General features: G+C 34.8%; 2 protein-coding genes across 2 annotated transcripts; both read left to right on the forward strand.

Annotated features, from left to right (window-relative positions):
• The first annotated feature begins 1571 nt into the window (after window positions 1-1571).
• LOC132186829 (phosphomannomutase) lies at window positions 1572-5825 on the forward strand. Its single transcript, XM_059600918.2, has 12 exons — window positions 1572-1721; window positions 2255-2341; window positions 2533-2577; window positions 2679-2745; window positions 3087-3163; window positions 3639-3674; window positions 4030-4085; window positions 4161-4260; window positions 4390-4485; window positions 4610-4699; window positions 5161-5212; window positions 5582-5825. Exons 2-12 carry the CDS (start codon window positions 2273-2275, stop codon window positions 5638-5640), a joined length of 747 nt encoding a protein of 248 aa, XP_059456901.1. The 5' UTR covers window positions 1572-1721; window positions 2255-2272; the 3' UTR covers window positions 5641-5825.
• Window positions 5826-6374: 549 nt separating this feature from the next.
• Window positions 6375-10866, forward strand: LOC132188431 (phosphomannomutase). The gene is made up of 12 exons (XM_059602876.2): window positions 6375-6689; window positions 7226-7312; window positions 7505-7549; window positions 7651-7717; window positions 8059-8135; window positions 8558-8593; window positions 9066-9121; window positions 9201-9300; window positions 9429-9524; window positions 9650-9739; window positions 10201-10252; window positions 10623-10866. Exons 2-12 carry the CDS (start codon window positions 7244-7246, stop codon window positions 10679-10681), a joined length of 747 nt encoding a protein of 248 aa, XP_059458859.2. The 5' UTR covers window positions 6375-6689; window positions 7226-7243; the 3' UTR covers window positions 10682-10866.
• The last annotated feature ends 173 nt before the right edge of the window (window positions 10867-11039 follow it).

Consider the following 11039-nt stretch of genomic DNA (forward strand, 5'->3'; position numbering starts at 1 on the left):
AATAGTATTTGGTGAAGCATAATTAGTCAAGTCGATTTAAATGGTGAGAAATTTCCTCCAAAAGTCCAAGCACAAGTTAATGGGGGAGAAAGTGCTGCTCAATTTCCTCCTCTTGTTCGTTACTCTAGCTGGTCCAAAAACATTTTGGCTGCCTTCTACACTCGTCCAAACTTCATCTTCAAAAGGGATTGCAAAATCTAGTGTGGGGTGGGCTTTAAATTATCAATTATTCTAAATGGTAAATTTAATCCTTTAACTAATATTCTAACGCTCTGTCTCACGTGAGTTTAAATTAATTATCGTCGAGTCTCGACATATAAAATATTTAATTGAATTCCAAAGACAAAATTTGATATCATAGCCTTTGTTTTGATTTACTAATTATTTTAAAATTTTAAATTAATAAAAAAATTATGAATTCAATCATTTAAATAATATTATAATAAGCTCAAACTCATCCACACCTTCAAGCATGAGAGTATCTAAATTGATTTACCATGATAGTGAATGGCCATAGAAATGAATTATTTAAAATAATGGTGAATGAGTTGGTAAGTCACCTTGGAATTGATACTCTATCTTTAATATCTTAACTTGATAAAGAAAGTTTGACCACAAATATTAATTATATAGTTGGAAGAAAATCGAATGTTGGCTCAAAACAATGGTAGACACGAGAGGTAAAAATATTACATCTAAATGATCAGATTCTCTCCCAAGAAATGGAAATTATTTATTTTTTTATTTAGATTTTGTTTTGTTGTATTTTTAATTATATAGTTGTATTTTATCTATAGATTTAATTGATAACAAATTAAGAGCATAAAATTCTTACAACACAGCATAAAACTTTGAAAATTTATAGTAAAATGCTATAAGGTTACAAAGTTATAAATACCAATCAGAATTTATCATAGCCAAATGCTATGAGGTGATAAAGTCATAGATATCAATCAGAAAATTCTTACAATTAAGTGCTATATAGGACTTCAAGTTTCTGTTAACCCATGTACCAGATCTGCACCGAGCAGATTAGATCTAGAACATGAGTAGCCTATATCCCAAAACACAAAAGGTCAAAAAAAAACAAAAAAAACTAAAAATTCAGCCATGAGAGATAAACCCCCACATCGATCTACTCCTTTTTCAGCCCAAAAGTCAAGAAACAATTCACATCATCAATCCAAAGGCCAGGACACAAAAAAAAAAAGACTTCCTAGACATCCTTAAGAAGACCTACCTTGGCGGATAAAAACGATCAAATCTAAGTTTAGAAACTAAATCTAAATCTACATTTACAAACTAGATCTAAATCAAACCCAAAAAAACAGAGACCCAAAAGATCATAGAGAAGACACCGAATCAATAACCTTATATTTATTTAAAGAAAGAATCTTGGACCTATGTTGAAAACATATCCCTCCCTCATGCCTCCCTCATGCCATGTCTTGCCCACTTTGCCCTTGAAAAAGAGAGAGAAATCTCATCGTAATAAACGATCTGACGTCTGGAATTTCTTGACCTTAGACCGTTACACGTGGACGACTCTGATTTATCCTTTTACAGCACCCAGCTTGTCAACGCTCCCAGTCCCTAGATCAAAAGACCCTCACTTCTCCAGCTACCCCTTCAACAATTTATATAATCCCCCGGGACTCCCCACTTCCGCCCTTAAAGATCTGCTTCAAATTCTGAGCTTAAAGTTTCATTTATTGAAGCAGGCAAGTTAACTATTTTCCATTTTGTTTATTCACTTGATTATTTGATTGTGTAACTACTAATTCTTAGCTTGGAGCTTGAATCTGCCATTTATTTTGAACTGAATGCAAATGTTTTCTTTTTCTCTCTGTTTTGTTTTCTTCGGTTTGGAATTCCAATTCTGTGGGATTTGGAAGTCTGGGTTTTGCTGTGGAATTGTTATTCTGGGTTTAATGAGTAGGACCTGAGTTCAAAAACCAAACCAGATTTGGAATTCCACTTCGAATTCCAGTCCGAGCATTAGGTGCTTGCTGCCAAACTCGGCTGCGCATTTGATTTGTTTTCTTCGATGGATCGGTCTAAAATTACCATCCACAATGATGGAAAGATAGACCTTTGGGATTGTAGCTCAAATGGGTTGTAGATAGATTGTAATGTACTTCGAGACCTTTTGGGATATTGTAAATGGAGATTTAATTTCTCAGAAAGTTTTAGAGGAGCTAGTTTGTTAAGTTTTTGTTGGAAGCATTGTGATATTGTGGATTTGGTGTTGCAGAAAAATATCTTGAGCGAAATGGCCATCAGGAAACCTGGTTTAATTGCTTTATTTGATGTGGATGGGACCCTTACTGCTCCAAGAAAGGTACCGATTTTCTTCTCTGGTTCATTTTGTTTGTTAATTTTGTTCCATTATTGTTTATATTATTATGGTCACAGCAGCATAGGATATATGTAAGCAAGTTGTTGTTTCTTAGATTTATTGCATGAAAGTAACATTTCCATGCATCCGCTTGAAATTGTCTTTGATGCAACTTTTTTCCACTCAAATGCTAGGTGGTCACCCCAAAGCTGTTAGAATTCATGCGGGAACTTCGAAAGGTAATTGCTTAGCTATAAGAGGGGATTTTATGGGACTCTTTCTTGTATTCTCTTTTACCAACACTAAGAAGGCATTTGATGAGAGATATTTCTGCCTGCAGGTTGTGACAGTCGGAGTCGTGGGAGGATCTGACCTTATTAAAATATCAGAGCAGCTTGGGAAGACAGGTTTGCTCGATCTAGCTCTTAGTCATTGGCTCATAAGAGAAAGTGAGATGAGCTAGGAACCCAAAATCTGTTTGATTATTCCATTTGTTTCAACATGATCTAAAAATATACTTTGGTTCTTAGCTTTCAAATGCATTTTTCATGTGAATATTCGTCATGAACCTTGACAATCAAGCATTATCTTTTCTATGGATTATAAATGAGTTTTAAGTCTAAACTTTATAAGCATTATCCGATTGGTTTTCAATAGTTCTCAAAATCAGGGCCAAATGCAGTTGTCTACTTCACAATTTTTCATATGTACATGACTATACTATTAAGTGTCTCTTTTCTCTTTGCAGTTATTGATGACTACGATTATGTATTTTCTGAGAATGGTCTTGTGGCTCATAAAGATGGGAAGCTTATTGACACCCAGGTACTGTTTACTGCATAAACCCAGAATACAAAGAAAGCAGTAACATTTGTAACTGATGTTTATAAATTTAGATATCCACAAGAGACTTGAGCTAGAAGTGTCAAGATGGTTTTATTTAACTTGGTATGCTAAACTTCAAAAAGCAATTGATGCTTGTATACTAGTCCTTTGCTGACCTTTAACCCTTCCCTTTGACTTGTAATTTGCTCAGAAAAAAAGAGTCCTTTGCTGATCCATTGTGTACATCCCCCATGGAAGTGTTTGTTATTCTGGACAATTATGTATCACCTCCTATTTTGTTATTACACATTACCTAAGTTTGAAAATGCCTTTGGGTTGGTTTTGGCCTTTAAGGTGCTTGCCAACTATAAATTGCTTCTTTGGGAGTTATAACAAAACTTTATTATCTTTTGCATCCTTGTTTCTTAGTTTGATATATATTACCTTAATGGGTTTTGTTTCTTCATTTGTCCAGAGCTTAAAGACGTTTCTTGGAGAAGAGAAACTCAAGGTAATGACCTTCCTGTGTTAAATAAACGAACTGTTCAGTTTCTTATTTGGAAAATGCCCAATGTTTTATACTCTTAGGACACCTGGGATGGGTCTCTTGCACTTGTCCTTACATTTTCAGTGACTAGAACAATTAATTTCTCCCATACATGCTTGCTTGGATGCAAAGACCTCATCAACAATGACTAGAAGCATCTTATTAGTTGTTCTTCTGCGAGCCTATAGTAATAATGGATAGTGAGAATGGCTATGGGTGTAGGTTATAGAGTTGTATGGTAGACTAAAACTCTGTACAAAACATTTTCTAGCATACCATATTTATCAATTCCTTCTCCTGATGGATTGAAATTGTGCAGGAATTTATCAATTTTACACTCCATTATATTGCTGACTTGGATATCCCTATAAAGAGGTTAGTGTAAAGCCTAAGTATGTTTGTGTGTGTATTTTAAGCTTGGTAAGATTTTCTTTTTATATATGTTTTTAGGGGAACATTTATAGAGTTCCGAAGTGGCATGATCAATGTATCACCAATTGGGAGAAACTGCAGCCAAGAAGAAAGGGATGAATTTGAAAAGTATGACAAGGTAAAGAATCTTTGGTTCTTTTTGTTTCCCCCCCAAAATATCAAATTCTAAATTATTCTATTATCATAGAATTAACTTTTATGCGTTTGGGTATGCAATGTGGAAAAACACATGAAAATGATGTTTCAGGTTCTCAACATTCGACCGAAAATGGTTTCTGTGCTTCGTGAGAAGTTTGCTCACCTTAACCTTACATTTTCAATAGGAGGACAAATAAGTTTTGATGTGAGTTGTACTTAAAGATTATACTTTATCTTCATTATGTTGTGATGAGTCTTGATTTGGCCATAAATCAGAAGGCAAGTGAAAGTGCCATTGAATCTAATTAGGTGCATAATTCTTGTAACAGGTTTTCCCTCAAGGTTGGGACAAGACATACTGCTTAAGATACCTGGATGATTTTCATGAGATCCATTTCTTTGGTGACAAAACTTACAAGGTCAGCCCTTTAGTCTCATCATTATCTCTTTTGATTATTTTGATAAGTGATTTTGTTGCTTTCCAATATGGAGTTATGGTTCGATCCTGTTATATTGGACAAATTACTCCTTAGTCTCTCATAAGAGAGATGTAGATATACATCCTGCATGACATAGGAGTTCACGCATTTTATTTCTTATTTGTACATATATAAAAATCCTGTAATTCAAAATGTTGATAATCTTATTATGAAACTTGGTGGTATTTTCTTACTTTAAACCAAACTGTGGCCCCTTAAATTTTGGTTGATCAACTCTTTTTGGCATTTAGATATATATTTTGCTGCAAGTACTTGGCCACATATAATTTTAGTCTCGAAATCGACCAGTAGTGTTTTCATACCTGTATTATTTACCGTTCTTCACTTTGTTCTTCCTTTGTTCATACTAATGGAAGAGTTCTGGTTTTTTGTTTGAGCAGGGTGGGAACGATCATGAAATTTATGAATCAGAACGAACTGTCGGTCACACAGGTGAGATCCACATCTGAATTTCAACACATAAACAGGCTCCTTTGGAAGTGAAAAATCATCCATTTTTGCCTTTTAGTAGCATCTAAATGCACAATCCCATCATATGTGGACTAAGTACAGGACTAAGTGGTGGTGACACCAAGATTGACAATAGAGGACGTAAGATGACATTATTTCCAAAAGTCTTAAGATTTATCGTACATAGAAAATGTCAAAAATTTGTTTCAAGTGCCAAGCACACAAAAATGGATTCACTCCAAATGCAGTGAATTAGAACGGGTTGATTCATGATTGCTGAGAATCCAAAGATCAGTTGTTTCTATTTGTATTATCATATTGTTATTGACTATATGTTTTTTCCTTTCTCAGTTACCAGTCCTGAAGATACAATGGAGCAGTGTAAAGCTCTGTTCCTTGCAAATCCCTGAGCATTGGGCAACTTTTTGATTTTCCAAATTTATGCCATTTGTAATTTACATGTATGAATAATCAAGTTAGGCGAAGGATTCCTTTCTTTGTAAAAGAAGTACTGTAATTCATTCTTGAACTATGATATCTATGTATGCATGCTTTTATCTGATAAGCAATTACATTGTGATTTCTTATTCATTCACTACAGTACATTCTGTTTGGCATATGGGGTTCATACAATCTCCCCAAGATGTTGGATTTTTTTTTTTGGGAGGGGGGGGGGGGGGGGGGGGGGGTGGTGGTCATTTCCAAAAACTAGTAGGAAATCCTTCAACTTCTGTGGGCTCTAGTGAAATAAAATATAAATTAAAAACCTCAATGTGTCCATTAAAAAATAAAATAAAATGACAAAAGCGGCTTTTTAGATTTTTGTGTTTATCATTAAAATAAAAAACTGATTTTCATTATCCTTAAAATTTATCTGAGCAATTACTCAGTTTGGTATTGTTAATCGTTGTTTTTCTTTTTGGTAATTACTAATTAGCCATTTTTAGATCTTGTTTTTCTTCCTCTAGAAAGCAGCTTCTCATTGTTCTTTATGGGTTTCTTCATTTAAACGGCATTCTAAAACAAACCCACAAAGAAGGGAGACCCAAAAGATCATAGAGAAGACACCGAATCTATAACCTTACATTTATTTAAAGAAAGAATCTTGGACCTATGTTGAAACATATCCTTCCCTTATGCGTCCCTCATGCCATGTCTAGCCCACTTTGCCCTTGAAAAAGAGAGAGAGAGGGAGAGAAATCTCTTCGTAATAAACGATCTGACGTCTGCAGTTTCTTGACCTTTGACCGTTACACGTGAACGAATCTGATTTATCCTTGTACAGCACCCAGATAGTATGTAGTTTCGCAGCTTGTCAAAGATCCCAGTCCCTAGATCAAAAGACCCTCACTTCTCAAGCTACCCCTTCAACAATTTATATAATCCCCCGGGACTCCCCACTTCCGCGCTTAAAGATCTGCTTCAAATTCTGAGCTTAAAGTTTCATTTATTGAAGCAGGCAAGTTAACTATTTTCCATTTTGTTTATTCACTTGATTATTTCATTGTGTAACTACTAATTCTTAGCTTGGAGCTTGAATCTGCCATTTATTTTGAACTGAATGCAAATGTTTTCTTTTTCTCTCTCTCTCTTTTGTTTTCTTCGGTTTGGAATTCCAATTCTGTGGGATTTGGAAGTCTCGTTTTGCTGTGGAATTGTTCTTCTGGGTTTAATGAGTAGGACCTGAGTTCAGAAACCAAACCAGATTTGGAATTCCACTTTGAATTCCAGTCCGAGCATTAGGTGCTTGCTGCCAAACTCAGCTGCGCATTTGATTTGTTTTCTTCGATGGTTCGGTATAAAATTACCATCCACAATGATGGAAAGATAGACCTTTGGGATTGTAGCTCAAATGGGTTGTAGATAGATTGTAATGTACTTCGAGACCTTTTGGGATATTGTAAATGGAGATTTAATTTCTCAGAAAGTTTTAGAGGAGCTAGTTTGTTAAGTTTTTGTTGGAAGCATTGTGATATTGTGGATTTGGTGTTGCAGAAAAATATCTTGAGCGAAATGGCCATCAGGAAACCTGGTTTAATTGCTTTATTTGATATGGATGGGACCCTTACTGCTCCAAGAAAGGTACTGATTTTCTTCTCTTATTCATTTTGTTTGTTAATTTTGTTCCATTGTATTGTTTATGTTATTATGGTCACAGCAGCATAGGATATATGTAAGCAAGTTGTTATTTCTTAGATTTATTCCATGAAACTAACATTTCCATGTATCCACTTGAAATTGTCTTTGATGCAACTTTTTCCACTCAAATGCTAGGTGGCCATTCCAAAGCTGTTAGAATTCATGCGGGAACTTCGAAAGGTAATTGCTTAGCTATAAGAGGGGATTTTATGGGACTCTTTATTGTATTCTCTTTTACCAACATTCAGAAGGCAGTTGATGAGAGATATTTCTGGCTGCAGGTTGTGACAGTCGGAGTCGTGGGAGGATCTGACCTTACTAAAATATCAGAGCAGCTTGGGAAGACAGGTTTGCTCTATCTAGCTCTTAGTCATTGGCTCATAAGAGAAAGTGAAATAAGGTAGGAACCCAAAATCTGTTTGATTATTCCATTTGTTTCAACATGATCTAAAAATATACTTTGGTTCTTAGCTTTCAAATGTATTTTTCATGTGAATATTCGTCATGAACCTTGACAATCAAGCATTATCTTTTCTATGGATTATAAATGAGTTTCAAGTCTAACCTTTATAAGCATTATCTGATTGGTTTTCAATAGTTCTCAAAATCAGGGCCAAATGCAGTTGTCTACTTCACAATTTTTCATATGTACATGACTATACTATTAAGTGTCTCTTTTCTCTTTGCAGTTATTGATGACTACGATTATGTATTTTCTGAGAATGGTCTTGTGGCTCATAAAGATGGGAAGCTTATTGACACCCAGGTACTGTTTACAGCATAAACACAGAATACAAAGAAAGCAGTAACATTTGTAACTGATGTTTATAAATTTATATATCCACAAGAGACTTGAGCTAGAAGTGTCAAGATGGTTTTATTTAACTTGGTATGCTAAACTTCAAAAAGCAATTGATTCTTGTATACTAGTCCTTTGCTGACCCACTGTGTACATCCCCCATGGAAGTGTTTGTTATTCTGGACAATTATGTATCACCTCCTGGTCATTTTGTTATTACACATTACCTAAGTTTGAAAATGCCTTTGGGTTGGTTTTGGCCTTTAAGGTGCTTGCCAACTATAAATTGTTTCCTTGGGAGTTGTAACAAAATTTTATTATCTTTTGTATCCTTGTTTCTTAGTTTGATATATATTACCTTGATGGGTTTTGTTTCTTCATTTGTCCAGAGCTTAAAGACATTTCTTGGAGAAGAGAAACTCAAGGTAATGACCTTCCTGTGTTAAATAAACGAACTGTTCAGTTTCTTATTTGGAAAATGCCCAATGTTTTATACTCTTAGGATACCTAGGATGGGTCTCTTGCACTTGTCTTTACATTTTCAGGGACTAGAACAGTTAATTTCTCCCATACATGCTTGCTTGCATGCAAAGAACTCATCAACAATGACTAAAAGCATCTTCTTCTTTTTTTGATAAGTAATGTTTATATATCAAAAGCGCAGAGGGACGCAACCCTAGTACACATGGAGTATACAAGGAAAACGACTAGCTAGAAGAACAATGACTAGAAGCATCTTATTAGTTGTTCTTCTGCGAGCCTATAGTAATAATGGATAGTGAGAATGGCTATGGGTGTAGGTTATAGAGTTGTATGGTAGACTAAAACTCTGTACAAAACATTTTCTAGCATACTATATTTATCAATTCCTTGTCCTGATGGATTGAAAATGTGCAGGAATTTATCAATTTTACACTCCATTATATTGCTGACTTGGATATCCCTATAAAAAGGTTAGTGTTATGAAAGCCTAAATATGTTCGTGTGTGTATTTTAAGCTTCGTAAGATTTCCTTTTTATATACGTTTTTAGGGGAACATTTATAGAGTTCCGAAGTGGCATGATCAATGTATCACCAATTGGGAGAAACTGCAGCCAAGAAGAAAGGGATGAATTTGAAAAGTATGACAAGGTAAAGAATCTTTGGTTCTTTTTGTTTCCCCCCCAAAATATCAAATTCTAAATTATTCTGTTATCATAGAATAACTTTTATGCGTTTGGGTATGCAATGTGGAAAAACACATGAAAATGATGTTTCAGGTTCTCAACATTTGCCCGAAAATGGTTTCTATGCTTCGCGAGAAGTTTGCTCACCTTAACCTGACATTTGCAATAGGAGGGCAAATAAGTTTTGATGTGAGTTGTACTTAAAGATTATACTTTATCTTCATTATGTTGTGATGAGTCTTGATTTAGCAGTAAATCAGAAGGCAAGTGGAAGTGCCATTGAATCTAATTTAGTTGCATAATTCTTGTAACAGGTTTTCCCTCAAGGTTGGGACAAGACATACTGCTTGAGATACCTGGATGATTTTCATGAGATCCATTTCTTTGGTGACAAAACTTACAAGGTTAGCCCTTTAGTCTCATCATTTATCTCTTTTGCTTATTCTGATAAGTGATTTTGTTGCTTTTCAATATGGAGTTATGGTTCGATCCTGTTATATTGGACAAATTACTCCTTAGTCTCTCATAAGAGAGATGTAGATATACATCCTGCATGACATAGGAGTTCACGCATTTTATTTCTTATTTTTACATATACAGAAATCCTGTAATTCAAAATGTTGATAATCTTATTATGAAATTTGGTGGTATTTTCATACTTTAAACCAAACTGTGGCCCTTAAATTTTGGTTGATCAACTCTTTTTGGCATTTAGATATATATTTTGCTGCAAGTACTTGGCCACATACAATTTTAGTCTCGAAATCGACCAGTAGTGTTTTCATACCTATATTATTTACTGTTCTTCACTTTGTTCTTCCTTTGTTCATACTAATGGAAGAGTTCTGGTTTTTTGTTTGAGCAGGGTGGGAACGACCATGAAATTTATGAATCAGAACGAACTGTCGGTCACACAGGTGAGATCCACATCTGAATTTCAACACATAAACAGGCTCCTTTGGAACTGAAAAAATCATCCATTTTTGCCTTTTAGTAGCATCTAAATGTACAATCCCATCATATGTGGACTAATTACAGGACTAAGTGGTGGTGACACCAAGATTGACAATAGAGGATGTAAGATGACATTATTTCCAAAAGTCTTAAGATTTATCTTACATAGAAAATGTCAAAAATTTGTTTCAAGTGCCAAGCACACAAATATGGATTCACTCCAAATGCAGTGAATTAGAATGGGTTGATTCATGATTGCTAAGAATCCAAAGATCAGTTGTTTCTATTTGTAGTATCATATTGTTATTGACTGTATGTTTTTTCCTTTCTCAGTTACCAGTCCTGAAGATACAATGGAGCAGTGTAAAGCTCTGTTCCTTGCAAACCCCTGAGCATTGGGCAACGTTTTGATTTTCCAAATTTATGCCATTTGTAATTTACATGTATGAGTAATCAAGCTAGGCGAAGGATTCCTTTCTTTGTTAAAGAAGTACTGTAATTCATTCTTGAACTATGATATCTATGTATGCATGCTTTTATCTGATAAGCAATTACATTGTGATTTCTTATTCATTCACTACATTACATTCTATTTGGCATATGGGGCTCATCCAATCTCCCCAAGATGTTGGATTTTTTTTTTGGGAGGGGGGGGGGGTGGGGGGGTCATTTCCAAAAACTAGTGGGAAATCCTTCAACTTCTCTGGGCTCAAGTGAAATAAAATATAAATTAAAAACCTTAATGTGTCC

Source organism: Corylus avellana, chromosome 6 (genome assembly GCF_965113065.1).
Source record: "Corylus avellana chromosome 6, dhCorAvel1.hap1.2, whole genome shotgun sequence".
In the NCBI taxonomy this organism is placed as follows: domain Eukaryota; kingdom Viridiplantae; phylum Streptophyta; class Magnoliopsida; order Fagales; family Betulaceae; genus Corylus; species Corylus avellana.